Source organism: Hirundo rustica, chromosome 10 (genome assembly GCF_015227805.2).
Source record: "Hirundo rustica isolate bHirRus1 chromosome 10, bHirRus1.pri.v3, whole genome shotgun sequence".
Taxonomy (NCBI): domain Eukaryota; kingdom Metazoa; phylum Chordata; class Aves; order Passeriformes; family Hirundinidae; genus Hirundo; species Hirundo rustica.
This window is the reverse complement of record NC_053459.1, coordinates 21,095,259-21,118,200: the sequence shown is the minus strand read 5'-3', so window position 1 is coordinate 21,118,200 and position 22,942 is coordinate 21,095,259. Positions and strand designations below refer to the sequence as shown.

Below are 22,942 nucleotides of genomic sequence, written 5' to 3'. Positions count from 1 at the left end.
TGAGAGAGCAGGGGCAGAAAAACAGTTTACAGGTCAGAAAAAAAGAATGTGAAAGGAAGGCAAATAGGAATGAAAAAGGAACCTGGACTTTTGCTGGCTAAACCAAATTTCAAACGTACGCATAACCTACAGACACATAACAATGTGTTTATACATCAGAATGTAGAATATGAGTTCTGCTGTTTATTTGGAAGAATAACAGCACCAGTGCAGGTTTGTCCACTCCAGCACCAGCAGGTGTGGTCACCATTAACCACTTGGCAGAAACGAAGTACAAGAAGGTGACCCTCACAGCCCACAGACACATGGAAGTCTCCTGCCTTGAAAACAATCAAAAATCAGATTGGAAATGCTCAGAAATACAAAACCAGTGGTCCTGGGAAAAATAAAATAAGCCACAGGTATATTTCACTGTATTTATTTGTTCTTCATTTTGATAGCACATCTCAAATCACACTTGGTAATGAGATCTTACAAATCTTTCCCCTGCTCTGGGACAAAAAGCAAAAACCAGTCATGCATAAGGTATTGAATGCATTCACATCAAGTGTTGTTGTCTTGGGTTTTTGAGCATCATAAATATGAGAACATTAAACCAGCTGGTTTTAGATTTATTTTTAACAATATCATTGTTACAGATCATAGCAGCTTAAAAGGTTTAACTCAAGTTTACCTGCTTCCAATATTTTTATTTTTAAAAGTTTCTAGCACAGTTTGGTAAGAGATTAAAAAATATAGAGACCCAAATACTACAAAATAATGCTTTAAAGATGAAGTCTTTTTATTTAGTTTGTAGGGCTTAAAACTCACAATGGCCTTTCTGCTTTGACTGGGAATGCAATTCTGGAATTACTTAGATGAAGGGTAGGAAATTCAACTTATTTGTGACTTTTGTGCATCATGAAACCTCTTGAAAGAGGTCTGGGATTCCAGAAATGTTGAACATCCATCCTTTAAGATGTCCTCAGCTAGGGAGACAAAAATCTCCGTCTATTACTGGAAATATCAGCCAAAATACTGGGGACACACTAATATAGTTCTCAGGTCTATGAAAGCAATATAAGAATAGGTTCTGTTATGCAAGTTGATTTTGCCTTTTTTTTTTTTTTTTTTTTTTTTTAAGCTGTCATCTGAATGCTTTGATAGCCATCAGGAACAAGATATTTTTGCAATAGAGGGATAGAGTCTAATTGTAGAAGAGGGAGAAAAGCTACCTACAAAAGGGATCTAGCCAACATCATGATAAAACAAACTTACTGAACATCTCCTCTGAAAAGACTCTACCATGCACAGGTGAAATATTGCTACAAACATTTGCTCTGATCCTACATCGTGCAAAGTGCCCTGAACTGCTTTGTGAAATAACCAAGGGATGAAGGTGCAAGATGTGCCTGAGGAAACAGAGATGTAGGAAAACACGGGAACAAATCCAGGTGTTGTGAAACGGATTCATCTGAATCCCTTGCCATCAGGCATCCGCTTTCTCTAACCCTGAGTCAGTCCCTAGGAGCTTGGAGCGACGCAGCGGGAAACAACCCTAAACTTTCAACCTGGGGCACGGGGACTGCGTGCAAAGGAGAACAAAGCACAGGAGCAGGGAAGCTGGGCTGGGACCAACACTCACTTCTAGGTTTACACTGAATTTCATCGGTGCCTTGTGCGGCTGTGCACTAAAGGTCTTTTCAGAGCTGGAACTCAGACCTCTTTTTTTCCGTGTTGTAGGATCCCTCAGGTATCTCTGCAGCTCTCAGGTGTTAAACCACACGGCTGCAAGATCAAAGTAGTCCAGATGCTTTGACAGAAGTAGTTAATACTGTACATCACATCCACGTGGGGCTGTGATCTCAGCTGTCACACCAGGCTGCTGACGGCTTCGTAAACACGTTCACTCCAGTTATAAACTTACTCCCATTTCTTGTGCCAAGACTTTAATGTGCTTCAGTGCATGAAGGAAATTTACAACCGACTCCATGAATATATATATATATATATATGCATACATATATATATTCCAGCTCTCCTTTTCATTTAAAAAAAACCAGCAGCAATTATATTTTAGGTTCATAACAGATATTTATAACTTAGCTATACACAAATGCTGACCTAAAGCTTCGCAGAAAGCTCTCAGGAAAACTTAATTAGTTTAAGATTTAGAGGGATATTAACCATTTTCTTCCAGTACTACAGTTATACTATGACATATAATCATAGTATATCTACATATTATACTAATGACAGTGAGTAGATATAAATTGTATCTTTTCTGATATGGGTTTACTCTTTAAGCGGGAAATTCAGGAAGAAGCCTGTTGTTATAACTCAGTATAGTGATTTTTTCTTTGCTATTTTTAGTAGTATTTTTAGTCATAGTTTAAAGTCAGGTAAGTGTAGCTGTCTCCATATAAAGGGAAAGTATTCTGGAGCAGATTAGTAACTTTTGAATGGATATAACTTTGGTTGCTGTCTGTTTAAAGCATACAATCTATGAAATTGCATTTACGGGGAAAAGGAGGAAAGGGCTTAAGTCCAGATAAAAAGTTTGAATTCCTCTGCAGTGTTAATTGGGTTTCTTGATCAAAATTTATTCTGATTCAGATTGTCACTTGGTTGCTCTAATTCCACCAAGTCTTTGTAAATGCTAAGTGGAAGAAGAATCTGGGCCACTGTTGAAAAGGCTTTGCCTTGTGATCTCGGTGTGAACTATGCTGGGAATGAGTTTTGGCCTGCATGACTGAGCTGACATCCAGGCCTTGTCTCATTAATGGTTTTTCTTAATACACACAACCACGTTAACAACCTGGTGTTTCCAGGAAGCAGCGATTCAGCAAAACCATTCTCCTATTTAATTTAAATCCCAGTGAAAGGGGACTGCTCTGTATGTATTTTAAAATGTCAGAAGGCAGTTTGATCTACCAGTACCTGATGGGGTTTTTTGAAGAACTTTTCAGAATCCTGCTATAAGGAATGCTTTGATGAAATCGCCTTTGTCATGATCTGCAAGGGCTAAGAAGCCTCACCTTGGGGTTCCTGACAGGAACCAGGACAGAGGGGAGCAAACTGCTCAGCAGGACCCAAGCCCAGTAGCATCCCTGATGTGGGACAGGCTCTGGGAGAAGAATGGGAAGTGAAAAGCCGTGGGAGCTGCCGAGTGCCTGCGGTCACATTCACATCCGTGTGCTTCACCCACGCCAGAGAATTCACAACTCCTTCGTGAGGTAGGAAATTACTCCCTCCTTTGCAGAAGTGGGGAGCAAGGAGATGATGCTGTTCTCCTGGGACCCACAGGAAGTCTGTGGTAAGCTGAGGATAAATTAATCTCCCACTCTCTCCTCTGTGCCTATGGGTTTTTGATACCACCTTCATTTCTGCAAGCTGTGAGCAGCCTGGACACTAGACAGTCACAGAGTGGTTCCTGCCTGTCTGAACTTCACAGACCGGCTCAAACTGCACAGATTTGCTGCCCAGTAGTGAGATCACCTTACCTAGAGCAGTCTGCAAGACACAGACAAAGCTCAACTGCAAAGCTCAGAATTAAACAGAAGATTTTATAGATTGGAGTTCACTTCTATTTGCTTGCTTTCCTCCTTTCGCAAAGCAGGAAATAGAATCAAAACTACAAACACAAAAGAAAAGTCAATGAAAAAAAACTTCTATTATTAATTACAACTATTAGTGCAAACCACACAGCAGATTATTTGTAGTAAGGTCAGTATTTTCTGTAAGGAGGTCGTAAAACTTCACACAGGTGAAGTCACATTATTCAGCCAAATAAGCAGTCAGCTTTGAAGGCCACTCACACAGGAAACATGGATTCTGCTGTTACACATAATATTTTATCTTACCTATTTTTGTGTATGCTATCATACTTTTTATTGAAAACATATTTAGGCCTGTACCTTTTAAAAATATATTTATTAAAAGGCGATAAAGACCAAATTCCAAAGCTGAATTACAGGTTTGGCTAAGAGACTCATCTAGTATCATTTTAACTGTCTAGAAGAGCTTTTGTAAATTTCTTTTTTTTTAATTTAAATGAGCCCTTTATCTATGGCAAAAAGCCAAGACCTAAATCCCGTTTGTCATTCAAATGCATGGCCCTGTTGCTCAAGCTGAGTGTTCTCACTCTGACATCAGATGCTCAACACTGCTGTAAACTAGCTCACATTTTTACATATTCAGAAGTAGATGTAGGTGTTAGGATTTATCTCACATCATTTGAAAGTCAGGGCCTTTGTACCTAATTGAGAGTCAAACCTTGAAAGTTGCAGCCAGGGTAAGAATCCTGCAGGAATCCTGATCTCCCTGCTCAACACGTTTATGTTTGGCAATAGTCATCTGGGAGAAGGTGAAAAAAAAGACAACTGAAATTTGAAAAAAAAAACCAAAAAACTTCTCAAAATGCTTTACTGGGCAAGGCCAATGGAGCTAGAAAACGCTGCAGTTAGTGGTCTGTACCCCCAGCAGCTGCAGCCGAACGGCCAAGTCAGAATTGGGAAAAGTGCACTTCTTGACTGTTGGCTCTTCCGCCAGAACAACCCACCGCAGCCACGCGCCCGCGCCGCGCCTTGCGGCTGGCGGGGGTCCCTCCCTTCAGAGGTTCTCATCCAACCACTTGATGTAGCTGTTCCTGGTCTGCACGCCGGCCGAGAAATCCGTGGGCCACACGGTGAAGATCATGCAGCCGTGGAAGCAGTCGAGGAAGTGGTCGAGGGTGACGGGCACGCCGGCGCGCTCCAGGCGCTTGGCGTACATGGCGCCGTCGTCGCGCAGCACGTCGTTCTCGCAGGTCAGCACGTAGGTGCGCGGCTGCCGCGCCAGCGTCGCGTCGTCCGCCAGCAGCGGCACCGCCCGCACGTCCAGCAGCGCCGGCAGCCGCTCCACGATGGCCGCCGTGCCCGTGGTCTGCACCACGGGCTTGTAGCTCTTCTTGAAAGAGGGCGGCAGCAGGGACGTCCAGTTGAGGCGCGCGCGGAAGGAGAGGGCGCGGCCGACGTTGAGCGCGGTGTGGTTGTTGACGAGCAGCTCGTGAGCCAAGTCGTAGTTGCCGTTGATGTAGTCGATCCAGTAGTTGATCATGACGTAGCGAGGGAGCACGGGCATGTTCATGTTCTGCTGGTAGGACGGCGTGTTGAAGTCGAAGGCCTGGAGGACTGGATAAATCAAGGCCTGCAGTTTCGGTGTGACGGTTAAATTCTCCTCTTTGCTAAGCTGTGTGGAAAACACAGGGACGGAATCAAGATTGTAAAGAAGATAAACACGCGTCAACGTGGAACTTCAGAGAAGCAAACATTCGACAGTTTTAGTGTGAATTCTGCTCTTATACAGGTAATGTGCATTTTTCTGAAGTATCAGCAGCCTGAACTTTTTCTCCTCTCATAAGGTGGCCATTCAGGCAGACCCAGCATCCCATTCCCAACAGAAATCACTGATATAAGTTTATTGAAGGGAGGAAGAAGAAAAAAACCATGTAAAGTGACATTTCTCTAACACGGTGCCCAGTTAAACAAGAGGCACCAGAAGGATCCCCTGAATCAAAGGAGCTTCTCTTGCTCCTAAGAGCTTTTCATGGATTTTTCTTCCATGAATTATCTAATTTTTTTTTTTTTTTCAGCCAATGCAGATTGCTGGCATACACAACTCCCTCTAGCAAAGACCCACCTGGTGCAGCACCTCCCTGTGTCTGACTCAACCTGCATTTGATTTGAATCTATCAATTACATATTTGGTACGTCCTGACTGCCTTACAGGAAGAGTCAGCAAACTCTTTGTTTCATATTCTACACAAGATACCCAGTGCACTATCGCATCTCATCTTGTTTAAAAAGAATTATGCATCAGGAAATCAAATTAGGAACGCTCTTTCCAAAATGTGGTACTATCATGCTTATCAGTCCTCAATGCTGAAGCTTTTATTGTAATTGTCTCTTATTAATTTTTCCACCCTAATTCAATATTGCAAGGTTGTCATGATAATTAGTTGTCTGGATATGGTATCTGCTTTCTTATCACTAATGGTATTGGAAATAGGAATAAGTTAGTAATAATAATATTCCATTCAACCGTGAAAAATATTACTTGCCTCGGGTTTCCTTTAAATTCTTTACTAGATCAAATTCAGATTACATTTAGACTAAAGATACACAAAAGAAATTTCCTTAAAATGGCAAAATGCTACAGGAAGACAATTTAACAGAAGAATTAAGCTCCATTTACTGTATATTTTGTCCTTCATTGGTATTTGAAAGAAACAAAAGCATATTTCCAGAGCCAATTACCTAAAAATAGGCAACCATATTAAGAAATTATGCCTACTTGGAAAAATAAGGAGTTCACCAGCAAAACAGATAAAAAAAAGTCATTTAGCTACTTGCTCTTAAACTCTGGCCCATAACAACCTGTGACTGTAACAACACATCACAACCTACGTGATTCATATAGCAACTGAGTCACTTTACAGAAGAAAAATGAGCAGATTCTGGCTTCCTACCATTCTGTTTTTAGGGGTGGCACATCACCTTGTGATGGTGCAGCACAGAGAACCTGCCGGCCTCTCTGGGCTGGACTGCTGTAGTGCAATACAGAACACTCGGTGGGTGTTACCTGCTGGCACACAGCAGCTGCCAAATTCCCTCCTGCACTGTCCCCAGAGATTGCAATTCGACTGGGGTCCACTGAATACTCAGCTAAGACATCAGGCTGCAGGAAATGCTTTGTTGCACGAAGAGCATCGTGGTACTGCTCGGGGAAGCACACCTCGGGCACCAGCCTGTATCTGCAAAAGAGAAGGGATGAGAAAAAATTCTTACCTCTGCTTTATTGTACTGATGTTTTATATTTTACCCGTCCTTTGGGATTTACAGGTGATATCAGATAAGCCTAACTGGAAATAAGTATTTGGTTAGGATAAATAGTACAGAAGAAGTAGGAAGTGTGTAATAAGTATGTGAGATTTCATCTTATAATTAATGTTGTAATTTGGAAAAATTAAAATGAACCTACTAGACTTGAATGTTACCAAGACAGTACAAAATTATGCAGCACTTTCTTAGGATTTCCCAATGGAGGATTTCATCGTGCATTATAAAAAATCAATAATTAAAACACCCTTGGCAAAGGGAGTCATTATGCTCTGCCTGGTTTTGATCCAAACTCCCACCTTAACAAGTACGAGGGTGAGTAAATCATACACACCCAACACGCTCCTGTTTGGCTGAGCCAAACACCTAAGCACTTCTGCTTCCCAAATTTTTACTGATGTCAGGAGTGAATAAACCTTGCTAGCCTTCTGTGCCATGAAATGAACAACAGTCAAGAAATTAAGTAATTCCAATTTTCTCCCATGCAACAGATACAGGAATTCCTTTCCTTTATCAAGGAGAGGAGCAGAAATGCACCCATTGGGCAGGTGGGGGATGGAAGCACAGAGAGAGCAAACTGTCTGCCAGGAAGAGCCAGCAGCTGAATCCCAGACATGAGGTTTTCTCAGCTTCTAAATAACAGTGCAGGAGAAATCTGTTTGTATTTACTGAATAATTTGACATCCAAGAGTCGTTACCGGGCCTTATGGTACAAAGCAAAGTTTTCAGCTTTTCAAACTACAGATTTTTCACTTTCTCAGTAGAGCCTAGTGAACCAAAATTCAATTCTCTGGTTCAAAACATCTTTAGACTGTAAGCTAAAGAAGTTCCATATGCAGAATAAATTTTAAACTTAAGATTACAACTTTCAAACTCCAATTGTGACCTGCTGTCAGAAAGCAATCTATATCTTGTATACACAGGAATCTGAGTGTCCTTTGGGAGCTTCTTGCAAAACTGTTCATTAACAGTAAACTGTGCATAGATTGTGAAAGGAAGATGTGCAATTAGACCAAGGAGGAATCTAATTTGACTTGACTAAATGAATACAAACACCTTGATTGAAGGATATAATGATTAAGGAGAAGAGGTAATAGTAACTCAGAGCAATAGGCAGAATAATATCAGCATAAATCAGAAAAGGAGTAATAAGGAACTTTGCAATATTGTGATTGCTGCCTGTCTGGAATAATCAATAGCTGCTTTTGTAGTTTTCCTTGTTTCTAATAATAAAAACCAAAACAGTAAAAAAAACACCCAACCAACCCCCCCAACCCTTTAAAGTACACTATAATAAGCATTAAATGAGTAATATCAACTCTATATAATTAAGTTGCAATTAGATCCCAAAGCTTGGTATGCAATGAACTGCAGGTGGGAAGATTGAGTAATTTTTATCAAGTGGTTGGGTTTGCAAAAGAAAATATTGAAGTTGACAATAAAGATGGGAACAGTACCAATCAAGCTGGGGTCATCCAGGTAATGTATTTAGCCAGCCAAGAGGTTTGTTTGCCTTGGAATTGTTCAACATGTTAAAAAAGCAGCCCTGCTTCTCTGTTGTCTGGCAGTCTTCTGCTCTTGAGGGAAGCACAAGGCTTAAAAGAGAGGAGTGGAACAGTGGGAGATTGCGAGAGCAGCAGGAAACTGCCAGACCCCACAGTGTACTCTAAAATAATTAGAAACCCAAATGAATTTCTGGTAGCATTCCAACTGGTTGCAGTTTTAAAAAGATAAAGGTGCCAGACTGGTATAGAAAATTACTGTCCAAGTTAAAGCCTTGTAGAGAAGCCACTAGCGAAAGAGAACCTAAAAGAACCACATTACATATTTCTAAGACCTTAAAACTACTTGATCAGTTTTAGATTACTCACTCAACAGAGACAACAACAGCGTTCAGAGATTCAGCCATGATTCTGCAGAGATTGTTGTAAAGGCTTGTTCCTGGAAGGGAAGGACATGGTGTTAGGGACATGTGAGTCAATAGTCACAAAGCTGTCCCTAAACCTTCTCTGAAAACACACAGCCATCACACAGATCTAAGCAAAGTGAATGAGATCAGCCTGCAACTGATCAAGTGCCAAATCCATAGAGCAGAAGGAACGTAATTCATGCCTTCAGAATCCTGCAGTCTGATGCCTCCTTCCTCATCTGTTTCTTTGACTTCAGACATGTCATTTCAGCCACCTATCACAATTTTCTCAGCTGGCCAAAATATAAGGCACCTGGTGGTTTGGAGGCATTAACATCCAGAGAGAGTTACTGCTGCTATGAGTCACTGCCTGTGGTTCATTTTATTATAGCATGCATTGCTTTGATTCCAATGAGTTGTCCTATTAATGTCAGCTGAGCTACTCATTTAAGGGAGGATTAATCACAGCTATCCTATTTATCAGAGGACTGATTGTCTTTAATTTTATTCCTTTCCAGTTACTTAATTGTTGGCTCCCAGTACTATAAAATATACTAGGACACTGAATGTTTTCTAACATATCCAATCTCAGAAGTTAATATTTAGGTGCAGCAATTGTGTCATTAACTTCTGCACCTTGGACTCGGGGACACATCTGACAAAGCCAAGCTATAATCACCCTGACAAAATGCAGCAATTCAATATAAACTTTTGCAAAAGAGTCATATGCAAACTATCACAGAACAAATGATGCAGGCAGGAGGTTAACAAATATCCCTTAGGCAGGGCTAAGAAAACCCATCTCAAAGCACAATTCCTCTGTAGGAAGAGGAGTAAAATGTTTAACTGCCACAGGACAAAGAGACTGGAATTTCCAAAGGCATGTGAAGGTCACATTTTAAAGTTATTTAGCACTCAAATCACGGTCAAAATGACTTGTACATCCAGAGTCCAAATGCAGTCAATACAGTCTGTGTTTCGTATCATTTTGTGAATATCCACTGATGCTCTTTTTGGATGGGACAATGGGGAAGGAAAAAGGAGAGGACTCTTCTCAGATCTGGATCTCAGAGCAGCCACAGGAACCACATGCCCTTTTACTCCCAAGCCTGTTTTCCTCCTGTACAATGTGGAAGGAATCAGTGGTTACCTTATCACTGCCTATAGCTGTACCTCACTTCCTCTGATAATGTTTGTGGTTTCTAAGTTAATGCAGTGATCAGCATTAAATTTCAAGGTAATTATGCTAGCGGTGGTTGTAGTCCCTAAGGAACAACTCGAAGAGGAGCCAACCTGTTTCCCTCACACTCCTCCTGTCTGTGCTCAGCAGTGTGTATTCCCAGGTAGGTGTTAAAGAACCAAACATTTGCAAGGCTGTTGTATGCAGTCTTATACTAATTATTCTCTGAAAATGGGGCAAACCCATGTAATTTCCTTATATGTAGCCACTGGAACCCGACTTGTTACCTCATGAAAGCGGGGGACTGGCCCAAGCAGCTCACCCAAGCATCACAGAAATTTAATCAATAAGCTATCTTCCCTTTAGGATGTTAACAGAGTTAACCTTTTGGTCCTTTTACAGCTCACATGCAGATAAGATATGCACTTCTGCTGTGTGTTCATGGTATTTTTCTCCCTCTCTCCTTAGACTTGATCCCCCAGAGTGGAAACAATCACTACTGAATTCAGGTATGTCTTAGCAAAACTGCGACTCCTGGCAGGAAAAAGAGCTTTTGGCTTTTCCTGCTAGGAGGAAAGCAGACTGGAATCCCATTTAATTACTGGTGGACACCTACTTGCACTTGCCAAGGCCCAGCCCCCTCCGTGGATGTAAACAACGCTGCGCTTGAGGCTTTCATCTCCCTTCGCAGGAGGTTCAAACACTCTCACTTCCACGCCATCAAAAACAGCATCCGTGATTTTAATGTCTTCAGAGGAGACAGACTTCAGCTTGTCAAAGGTGCAGATCAAATAATTCAGAGCTATCAAATGATGGCTGAGTCTCAGATAGTGAATCAGGTGACACTAGTGGGGGGAAAAGAAGAAAAAAAAAAGAAATTTCTGTTACTTCAGAGCATATCATACACTATCACATTGGTGTGTAATACAACTGCCTTCAAAAGGCAGGTCCTGCATGATTCTTAAAATACTCACTGGAAAATGGAATTTTATCAAGAACCTCTAATGCTTTTAAAGCTGTATTAAAACAAAACGCCGCCCATAAAAGATTTTCTGTGGAAAAATGGAATTAAACCATGAGCACTTTGTGGGTCACAACCATGAACGAGCACTCAGATCCTTTGAAAGATGCCTTGGAAGGGGACAAACTTCATGTTCCACTGGGGACTTATGAAGCTCCTCAGACTGGTGCCAGCAGAGGGCAATACTACACAGACGATGCTTTTTGGTGGAAAGGTATCAAAAAATGCAGATTATTTCTCTTGCCCCATCACAAAGTGCAAGTCTCTCTACTTCCAAATTAAGAAAAGCTCCCAAGACAGCAAAGAAATTTGGAAACAGGAATAATGCTACAGGAATACAATGGTGGCTTTTGGCTTGTCCTGTGCTTAGCTTCTGAACTGGGAGGGATCTGAAACACAAGTCAAGAACAACAGTAGGTTAATGACACTTTTTTCCAACCCCAGACACTCAAATGTGTTACTTTTTTATGTGATTAAAACACTATGAAACTAAAGAATGATCTGATCCTTCTGTCTCCTTATGGTAGAAGGAGTAGAAGGAGCCAGATTTTATCTGCTGTAGCCAGCCAGGACTTTTATTTTCACCTTTATTTTTAAAATTTTGCCCTGACTCAGTTAGAAACCTGTTTCTCTTAGCAAACACTGCTGGGATTCAAGGCACTCCTCCACTTGAAACGGTCATGAGCTGCTCCTCACACATGACCTGCTCACTATTTGTAGTGCATACCTGCTCCCATGCCCTGGATGCTGCACCAGGGGTGGCAAAAGGGCAGCCAAAGGACCACAGGGACTCCAGTGTCCAGACTGACCATTTAAAAGAAAAAGTAGTGGAGGTCTTTGCCCTTTAAGCTCCGAAACTGGATAACCAGCAAAGCCTTTTGTACAACTTTCTCAGTCCAGGCAATGCAGTTGGGAGGTAAAATTTAACACATATACTTAACATATACCCGCAGGAACATGACCCCTAGGAAAACTGTCAGCTGGGACCTTTTTTATTTTATGTCCAGGTACCAAACACGCGGAACAAGAGGTGTTCTGTTGTCTAGGGCTCTTCTACACATGCCCACTTTGCAGTGTGAATTCTGCCAGTCCCACTAGTGCAGGGCAACCTCCTACAAAGAATTCAAGATGCTGACACAGAGTGAGCAGGGTCACCCAGGTTCTGGTCTAACCACATTCACCTGCTGAAGAACTGGTAGTTCCCAGTTTAATCTGTACAAAATCTGCACACACCCCCCTCCAGAATAAAAGCAAGCTCTGAAGCACTCAGCATTCCCTCTTCCAAAGATCTTACAGCCACAATCTCTTATATGTATTTTTTTCTCTCTGTCCTAATTAGTTTGAATTTAAAAAAACTGAAATATTTGCTGTCATCCAGCTTCTGTACAGAAAAGGTCCTGCACAGCTCCCACTGCAGAGTGCTGTAGAAAAAAGGACAACTTTGATATTTAAAAAAAGAGAAACCAACCAGAATTTATACCAAATACAATGGGCTGTTATGTGACCTGGGAAAGGAACACGCTTCCAAAACAAGAATTTTAAAAAATTACTTTCTTTTCTTGCTTTAACTTGTGGAAACATCACCCTGCTGAGATGGTTTGGTAGGAATACAAGTTTAAAATGTTTGCTGCTGTTTGGATGGGATATAATTTCTTCATGCTGCAAGTCTTTTCTCTGGGAGAAGGAACACAAAATATTCACCCAGCAGGACGAAATGTTGAATCCACAAGGCTGTTTGTATCTCTGAGTTTCAGCCCATGTTTTTCTCCCAGCATTACTTAAAATTCCCACAGGAAACCCCAGGACTGGTTTGAAATCCGAAGAGCGATACATCTATTAAAAATTTGGCACACAAATTGTTGGGCTGCCACTGATGTAACCACATAAAGGTCTGATCCTCTCTGTGCCCTATGGAAGTTCCCAGGGGAGGTAACCACTGGGAAACAGTTTTAGAAATATTGCTAAAGAAAATAACGTTTTTGTAGATTTTATTTAGCCTGACTATGCTGCAACAGACATTTCTGTTTTCTCCCACTTTAGTTTGCATTCTTTGTAGACAAGATTACCACATGTTCCCTGGAATCAGGAATGTTTTGTTTTCAAGGCTAGTTAGTGGTGTTTACCAAGAAGTGCTTTGCCCTGCTCTTCAAATCACAGAGCACCCTGGCCATCTGCAGCCTACCATGCTCGTTCATACCTATTTCTCCTAGAATAGACCACTCTTTCCAAGAATCCATAAACCTGGAAGAGATGATTTCTACATCAGGGCACAAAGGCAACAGTCCTAATTATTTATCAGACATGGGCAGCTTCTTTGCCAAGCATTTATCAGAAAGATTCCTCGTTAGTCAATCTGCCTAATCAGCCTATTGGCTTGTTATTTATAAGGCCCCAGGATTGCACTTTTTGCTGGCAAAGAGCTGGTCTTGTCCAAAGTTCGCGCAAATACATTTCTTCTTTTCCTCTCTCTAAATATTAAAAAATCTATCATAGCTTAGCAGTCTGTACTAATACTCCTGGCAGAAGTTGTGTTTGGCCAACTCTCCTCTAGGCTTGCCTTGCCACTCAAAGGACAGCCCTGCCCATCCTGATGCCTGCTCTTCCCTGGCACCTTCCTTGTGGTGCCACTGGAAGCCTCAGAGCCTGAGAAACACTGAACTTCAGCCATGTCATCACCTTACTGATACCCCAAGGCAGGAAAGAGGGAGCAGGAGAAAGGATGGGACCAGCTCTTTTGGCAGCAGCTGGATTGCCTTAAATCCGGTATAAAACTGGAACTGCTCGTCTCATGTGAGCAACAATGGGTTTGACCTTTGCTGGGAGCTGTGATTTTTATCACCCTTCCAGTCACAACCTGCAGGGCTGCTGCAGGTTAGCAAATGTAACAGGAGAGGAGAGGAGAGGAGAGGAGAGGAGAGGAGAGGAGAGGAGAGGAGAGGAGAGGAGAGGAGAGGAGAGGAGAGGAGAGGAGAGGAGAGGAGAGGAGAGGAGAGGAGAGGAGAGGAGAGGAGAGGAGAGGAGAGGAGAGGAGAGGAGAGGAGAGGAGAGGAGAGGAGAGGAGAGGAGAGGAGAGGAGAGGAGAGGAGATTCTCTGGTGAAAAGGGAGAGCAGACAGCGCTGTAATGCTAAAAGCTAGCGGAAAGGAAGAGGAAGCATAAGGAAAAAGGGGAAGTAAAGAGACTACAGGAAAGAAGGGGGAGATGGTAAAAAGATGCCTGTGGGCAACTGGCCCAGAACTGCCGTGGCAGCCACAGGCACAACACATCACTCGCTCTGGGTCACAGCTGCCAAGTTTTCCCACTACAGCAAAATCTCTTTCACCAGGTCATTCCCATGACTGAGATTTTAAGGCAAGGACTATGCAGTCACTCCCTATGCACTGAACTGTTCAAGACTGACACCTTCCTTCTGGTAAACTCTTTGATATGAGGTGCCAGATACTGAAAAGATTTAATTGATGTAGGAGAAATTTTTCAGTAAATGAAGAAAGGAGTCAGGGCAGAATGAACAAAGTACTGCACCAGTGAGGCAACATTACTTCACCTTTAACCACCAACATCTGTCCCTAAATTATATGGATTCTTCTATTGGCTCTTCAGCTGATAATTTAATGAAGAAACTCATCCCCTCAAGGACTTGAATTCCATACTCCTCATATGTTCTGTATTGCAAAAAAGTAACCCAAAAGTTTTTGCTGCAAGTGTCCAGTAACCTCTAACGCTACTCAGCACATTGAGACTCTCTGTCCTCAGATGACTTCCTTGGCTAACCATGGCTCTGCCCTTTAGCCACGGAATTATTGCGACAGGTCGCACAAAGGCAACAACCCTCCAGAGGCATCAGCTGCTCCCTGCAGAGCTCTCCCAGCCGGGCACAGCCAAGGTCCTGCACTGACCTTTCAGGCTTTGGGGGGGTCAGGAACTGGGCAAACAGCTAAGGCTCTTTTTACATTCAGCACTACTTGGGACCAAGCCAAATCTCACTCATGACTCAACCGAGTGATGATGCTGGAACTGAAAGGCTGAACTGTCTAAAACCCAACTTCCTACCTTAAAAGACACAGACATTAGAGTCACTTCTGGCATTGCTTTGAAAAGGACACTTCTATAAACATTAGAGGCAAAACGCCAATGACAATGTCTGTAGTCAGTAACAGATTAGTGAAAAACAAACAAGATCATTTCCACATGTAGCTGTGTGTGGAACATATTGTTTTCTGTGCATTTCAGGCAATTTACCCTGTTTAAGGGTGATTTTATGAAAAGATTTCTCAATGCCAGTGTCCTGTTGCCTAGTAAAGAACACATCTTTTTAGCACTATTAGATAAACACAGTTTTCAAAGACAAGTACTCTTAGCTTTATGAATTTCCTTTGGAACTAAAAAGAAAACAGGAAGACTGTTTTTCAGCTTATTAATTAGAAGCAAAATCTAGATTACATTTTAATGTAAGGTTTAGTGCAGGTACCTATTCAACCACGATGATTTGTTTTTATAGCAACGTGAGTTACCTGTTCCTGTATAAAGGACTTACAGTGTTGTTCAGTTTCTGCTCAGGTGCAAGTGCTGTGAGATCTACCTGCCATAACTAAAAACCTGGTTTACTGTAAATCAATTCTAAGACTATTCTTGCATCCAAACCCATCAACAACTTACTTCACTGCCTACAACCATTTGCATCAGCCCAGAAGTCACACATTCTGAAATATGTGGATAGAGAGAAATTAAAATGTTAGAAAGAACTAACGCTGTTTCCTTTACTCCTGAATGCTGATATCCCATGGTTGATTTTATTCCAAAAATGAGTGGAAAAGAAGCACAAAGGGAACACTTGGCTGATGAGAAGTTTGCTGCCCTGTACAGCTGCCTGCCTTCCTCCATATACATCCATCTGATGGCCTCTATGCCAACCCTTCCAAACCTTTGCTAACAGCTGTCCCAGTTCCAAAAAAATCCCTCTTTCCTTGCCATGCACCAGAATAGCAAGTGTCTTGACAGTGTTCAGAAATAACTTATTTCAAAGGACTTGAATAAACATGTGCTGCTCTCTTTCCTCCTCTAAGGGAGAGTGGTTAGAGGAAGAAGTGAAAAATGCCGGTTATCAATACTGCTGTTACAGCAGAATTACAAAATGTAGCTCTAGACATTTCTAAATAGAGACCAACTGAAAAAATGGCTATGGCTAAAACTATGGCCCAATCCCATAATTAACTTTATGTGGCTTCCCAAATTTCAGTGAAGCTGAGTTCTGATGTATATATGCATGTATAAAAGTTTTTAATTTCTAATCTCGAATTGTGTTATATCACAGTTTTATGTAAAAATGTTACCATGCCCCATTTTGAGACAGGTGACGGGCAAATTACCCTTTCTTAAGTAAACATTTTCACAGCAATTCATTACTACCATTAAAGTCTCCGTTTCTCTGTTTTCTTTCCAGGGCATTAAAGAGGGCACAGGAACGATGTTCTGAAAAGTCATCTCAGTTTTCAGCTCCTTCCCTGGAATTTTTGTGACCTCGGATAAGCACTCCAGCTCTTCCTACCTCTGTTCCCCCCAATTTAAGGCTAGGTTTAGCAGTATCAGCTCCCTGCTGTAGTATGTTTTGAAACCTACTTGAAGAAACTGCCCTATAAACATTAAGCACTTTTTAAACCACCTGATTATACTTAAACGTTTGTTGGGAGTCTCACACTAAGCCAGGAAACTGACTCAGTCCCAAGCTTGTAAAGAAATTATACAGCTGACTGGGACAAAAACCTACATGCAAATGTAAAAACCTTATCATTAGTATGCTGGAAGCCAGTGATTGCCCTATTGTGCTTTATTCACAGTGATTATTATTGCACTGAGCAAACAAACACATTATCCCTAACAAGAAATGGTCACACTTAATCATCAGTCTTGACAAATCCATTTCAAAACAAGCAAAAGGCAATTAATTTATTTGAAGCATGGGAAGTTTGTGGGGAAAAATTTATTTCAGAGATTTTAGCGTTAGAAAGGTGTTTCTGTTGGCTATCAGACCTATAAAGATAAGTAATAAACAGCAAGCTGAAATACATTCAGAAGTGGGTGAAAGTTCAACAGTCACACTGAGAGAAATGTTAAACCATTTGGCCTTGAAATAGCTGATAGAGAAAGAAAGAGGAAGCTGAGCTCTAGAAAAGGACATACACTTTATTTTATATATATATATATATATATGTACACACACAAAAGCTGCCTAACAAAGTAAATACAAAAGCTTCACTTTTACAATCCTACCTTCATTCACAAGAGTTCCTTCCTAATGACAGTCATTTATCCCTGACTGTGCTGCCTCAGTGACACAAAGCCTTCTGAACACTTGGAAAGCACCTCCTCCTTCACCCCAGAAACCAACGCCCCAAGTCTCACCTGCTGTGTGACTGGGGCACCTCTAACAACTCACCTCCTTCATGCTTCTGTGTAAATCTCACTTGTCCCTTTAGTCTGCAAGTGACTTTACAGGAACTGTTATTTGCTCAGTAGTTTTTCTCATTATTGAAGTTTTTATTTCCAAGGCCAAAGATGTAAACAAGTAAGAAATGGCCACTTTCCCCTAACAAAGTCTTCCCTTCCCCGGAGAGCGGGGCAGATGTGGGCACCTCAGCCCTGCTGCCAGCCTGCTCCAGCTGGCACCCACCAGGCTTTGTCCTGCCAGCTTCTCCTGGGATTATGACCTCTACAGTATCTCAAAAGAGAGACTCAGCCTCCAAGCTACAGGCATTAGAATGCATCTATGCCCAACCAAATAAACAAACTGAATGTGTAGCTGAGGCAGCAGCAATAAACATATATATAGTCAGAGTCATACCATTTTCTAAAGTGAGGTGTCCTTCAGCCAGAGGTTCTGGCTTTGATTCAGGTGTTCCTGGACAAACCATGACACTGTGTTTGGCAGGCAGCAGGCTGGGCAGGCATCGTGGCCCTTCTGCCCCTACTTACCAATGAATTTGGGCAAGCTGAGCACCTGCAGTTCAGTCACGTGAGTTAAAAGCATGGAGCAAATGAATGTCAAGCCATAGATTTTACTGCAGAACTTAAGCTACTGTATTGAATAATTTTCCTATCACACAGGAGGATATACAAATGGACCAGGTTTTAGCTGTACATCAAACAGGTTTTATCCGTTCATTCTAGAGGTGTGCTTTGATTCAGCTATACAGCTGGACCATAAGAAGTCCCAGGAGATCAGATGAGTGATCCATTTAGTTCCAAAGGTGACAACCAGAGAAGCTATTCAGGCAGAATATACAAGTTTGGACACTGTGTGGTTCACTATCCTCATGCCTCCCATTATCCACCGTTACTGCACAAGGAATGTAGCAGGTACATTCCCACCTAGTCCATTCATGAGCCCTCTGTCCACTAATTCATTTAATCCCTTTATGAAAGGATCATCATCTGGTCAAAATACAAGCTACTGAACGTTTCAAAACGATTCAGTAAACTGAAATTAAAAAGAAAACAACTGTCAATTTTCACATGTGTAACGCCTCACACCAGTCCTGTCCATGACTGATCAGTCGTTGTGAAAGATCTGATAATATTAGAAGAAAACAAACTTCACAGCTAAAGCCATTATCAGAAATTTTGTCCATCTCTGCTCTGTTTCACGTCAGCATAAAAACACCGGCAGAAAAGAAGGGAGAACTCATTAAGTGACAACTGCTTTGTGACAAAAAACAAGCATTCAGAGAATTTTCTTTAGTAATAAGACTCCAGATCAAGACAGTTTAATAATTGAAAGAGCTTCGTAAGTTTCCCTAAGGCATACGCAACGGATCAGATTAAAACCCACTAATTCTTTTTTCCTGACCAAGAGCCGGCCGGTCGCACACCAGACCGAGCCCCACGCGGCGTGGCTGTGCCAGGAGCCCCGGGCAGCGCTGGCAGCCGGCGTGGCTGTGCCAGGAGCCCCGGGCAGCGCTGGCAGCCGGCGTGGCTGTGCCAGGAGCCCCGGACAGCGCTGGCAGCCGGCGAGGCTGTGCCAGGAGCCCCGGGCAGCGCTGGCAGCCGGCGGTGCCGAGCGGCGCTCTCCGGACGGGCGGACACGGGCGAAACCCGGGGCTGTCCCGCACGGCGCTGCCTACACAGGGACACCAGCCCGCTTCTCCTCCTGCCTGCGGGACCGCCCGGTGCCGCACGGCCGGCCCCAGCTCCGGCCGGCGATGTCACCGACCCGGGGACTCCCCGCTCGGCTCCAGCCCCGGGGGGCCGGGCCGGGCCGGGCCGGGCCGTGCGGGGCCGCTCCCGCTGGGCGGATGCTCCGGGCCGGCACCGTTACCGCGCTTCCGACCGCTCCGGTACGCGGAGCCAGAGCCGGGGTGCCGGGGCCGCCTTACCGTCTGCTGCACCGCCCGGAAGGTGGCATCCAGCAGCATCAGCTTCCAGGGGTCGGACACGGCGCCGGGCAGCGGCAGGTACACGTAGTAAGCGGACAGGGCGGCCAGCGCCGGCAGCAGCACCCAGGCGGCCCGCATCGCCTCCTCCGCGCCGTGTGCGGCCGCCTCGCCGCGCTCCCCGCGGGGCGCGCACCGCCCCCGGGCCGGCCTCCCCCGGAGGAAGTCCCGGCGCTTCCTCCCGGGCCGCCGGCCGTGTGCCCGGCCCGAGCCGAGCACAGAGCACAGAGCCCAGAGCCCGCCCGGCGCCGCCCCGCCCGGGCCCGCCCCGCGGAGCCGCCGCGCCCCGCGGCCGGGCACGCTGGGCAACAGCCCCGGAGCATCGCAGCGGCCCGAGGCTGCCCTGGCCAGGCGGGGGCCCTGGGGGAAGGGGATGTGCAGACACAAGAGGCATGCGGGGAACAGAGCTCCTCCATGGCGCGCTCGGCCAACAAAGGCATCCACATCTGCAGTGCTGCCTCCTGGCACCCTGCACCCACTGCTGACACCGCGCACCCACTGCTGACACCTCATACCCACTGCTGACACCCCATATCCACTGCTGATACCTCATACCAACTGGCACCCCATACCCACTGCTGACACCCCGTACCCACTGCTGACACCCCATACCCACTGCTGACACCTCATACCCACTCTTGACTCCCTGCAATCACTGCTGACACCCCGTGCCTACACCTGACCCCTGTACCCACACCCAAACGCTTTGCCACGCAGTGGTTCTGTGTGGTTCTGTGTGGTTCTGTGTGGTTCTGTGTGGCTGCCAGCAGACCCACAAGCAAACCCCACTGGTTTCACGGAATCACGGAATGGTTTGGGTTGCAAGGGACCTTAAAGACGATCTCATTCTACTCTCCCTGCCATGGACAGGGACACCTTCCACTGGACCAAGTTGCTCCAAGCCCTGTCAGACCTGGCATAATTTTCATATTTAGGGGCTCTGTAGCAGCAGCAGATGTGCGCGGTGGCAGCTCTTCGCCAGCAGAGAACAGGAACATCAATGTTCAGGTAGGGTTTGTCCTTCTCCACTGAGCCCAGAGGCTGAGCAGGTGAGATGAAGGCTGTAACATGGATCAATTCAAGTCAGTTTGAGAAGATCTCAGATTCAAGGTGTTTCCAGGAACTCAGGGATGCCCTTATTTTACCTGAAGAAACCATACTGGTTCCCATTTAACACATCACAAATTTTTTCCAGAAAGATTATTTGTTTAAGGTATGTTTATTTTGTAATTTTGTTTTGGACTGGGAGTTTGTTGGGGTTTTCATTTTTTTTACCATGGCTCAGTAACAAATTTTGATTTAACACAGGAATATTTCTTGTACCTAACACAGGAAAAAATTTAAATATATTTTTTTCATCCCAAACACTAAAGACTTCAGCCTTTACACAAGTCATTACTTAGTCACAGTCCCATCGTCAGCAAATTAAAATATTTATTTAAATAGCCAGATTCATGTACATTATGAATCTAGTTCAGAAAAAAAAAAAAAAAAAAAAAAAGAATGAGCACCAAACTTAACAATGACGATAACTAAAAATTAATTCATAATACTAAAAAGTCACATAGAAATATAAATAGAGTCCTGGAAAGCGCAAGTTTCCTTTAAAAATTGACATGAAAATGTAACATAAGAAAAACACGTTTCTAAGAAGTAAAAGGTCAGCCTTTAGTCTAGCTTTCCTGGAACTGAAGTACCACCTCACTGGTTCTAAAGGTTGCAGAAGAAAGTTTCTGCAATGAGTAGAGGAAGTCACACCCTCAAGCATCTTTAACCTTAACAACAGCAGATGGATTTTCTGTGGTTTTCACAGTCCATCTGGGTAGACTACAGAATGGAAGAAACAAGCTTTGCCAAGAAAGCAGCACAGGCATAGAAAAGTCCCTGAGGTCTCCAGATTTTTATACAAAGTCATGCTTTTCTGTATTATTTTGTGCTCACACCTTCTCTTTCACCTTGTGCCCTGCTCCTCTGCCCCCCTTGCTCTGCAAACCCCCGTTCCTTTGCTTTCCCAAGCTCCTGCCCCTAAAACCCAACCTGGCATCCTGAGTGTAATAATTGGTTCCCATCTCTTCCAACAAAACTCATTGTTCCCAAACCTCTGGCAAAACTGAGCCCCACTCCTCTCTCAGCTACTTATCTCCTCAAAGTAGAGATAAAAAAAGGTTGGATGGGATTTTTCTGAGGTCTCATGCTCCCACTGACCCCTCTCATACATCTGGTGCTTAATCTCTCCCCTTCCTCACACTGAAAACTGCTGCTCTGGCTAAACTGAATCAATGGCTCTTTGAGGAATCTGTTGTTTCCCAGGTGCTTAAAAAGAAGTCAGTTGAGTGAAAAAAAAAAAAAAAAAAACCAACAAACCAAACCAAACCAAAACCAACCAAACAACAAACCACTGTGTTTGAGAAAGATCCCTTTGTTTAAAAAAAATATACAAACGAGATAACTGAAACCCCAGGGTGCTTGCTAGACATCTAGGGGCCTCAGTTTACCTATGAAAACTCACAGCCTGAAGCCAAGAAAGAGGTGTTGGATCCCAAATTCCCCGGACAGCACAGCACACCAAGGTCTCCTTGGGTCTCCTGGGGTTCCATCAGCTTTTCTGATGTGGCCTCCTTTTTTTTTTTTTTTTTTTTTTTTTTTTTTGCCACAGGTATGAGATCCCTGCTCTCACACGGGCGTGCTGTCAGGATTTATTTAATGATTTAATCTCCTGAAAGTTTCTCCCTGTGGGTGTCACTGCTCGAGGAAACTATTTAACTCCACAATAAATGTTACATTCCTGGGTTACTGATGCCCATGTAACTGGAGGGAAGGGCATGCTTCAGCTGCATGTTACATTTTACAGGACGAAAAATAATGGGTGTTTCTATTTCAGAGCCTTTTATAAGAAAAGCACTTTGATGTTTAAATGTCAGACATATGAAGAATAGTAATTATTTTGTAATCAGTCCTGTACTAATCTTCAGTGAGGATAAATGCTCTTGTTTAAAAAACCCCAACAACTTAGCCATGCTTTATTAAGTGATTGCTACCTAAAATTTGTCTAAGTTCTGTTCCTGGGTCTCCAGGTTCACAAGAATAACCAAATTGCTTTATCAGTTTGTAATTCTGGATTTTCAAGTATATTAAAAAAAAGTCTAATGCAAGTCACTCCTAAATGCAGAGGTAACTTCTATTTATGTACTGAACATTTGGGTATTGATTATATTATTTTTTTTAACCTTTAACTGAGAGGTGATGCATCCTATCACCTCTTAATCCCCTGTCCAAATAAATAAGGTTTTCCTGTCCTTGCACAACCAACATTTTATACAGATTTCTCTTTTCTTTTAAGATCTTGAAGTTAAGTGAAAATTAATGTGTAACCGCCAATATTTTTTTCCAGAAACAAGTAATGTTGACTCCTGTACTGCAGAACTTGTTGCAAACCTAGGAGAAACCTGGTCCCTAGTTCCAGGTATGGGGGAAAGCTGGATTTCCTTAAAAAGGACTTTTTAAGAGTGCAGAGAAAGGGGGCACCAGTGGAAAAGCCAGTGGAAGTTGG

At 43.3% G+C, this 22,942-nt stretch overlaps 1 protein-coding gene across 1 annotated transcript; it reads right to left on the bottom strand.

Moving 5' to 3' along the window:
• Positions 1-402: 402 nt before the first annotated feature.
• NCEH1 (neutral cholesterol ester hydrolase 1) lies at positions 403-19,512 on the bottom strand. The gene is made up of 5 exons (XM_040074117.1): positions 19,336-19,512; positions 10,563-10,791; positions 8,729-8,798; positions 6,601-6,772; positions 403-5,208 (listed from the first exon to the last, which is right to left on the bottom strand). The coding sequence occupies exons 1-5, from the start codon at positions 19,471-19,473 to the stop codon at positions 4,591-4,593; spliced, it is 1,227 nt and encodes a 408-aa protein (XP_039930051.1). The 5' UTR covers positions 19,474-19,512; the 3' UTR covers positions 403-4,590.
• Positions 19,513-22,942: the final 3,430 nt, after the last annotated feature.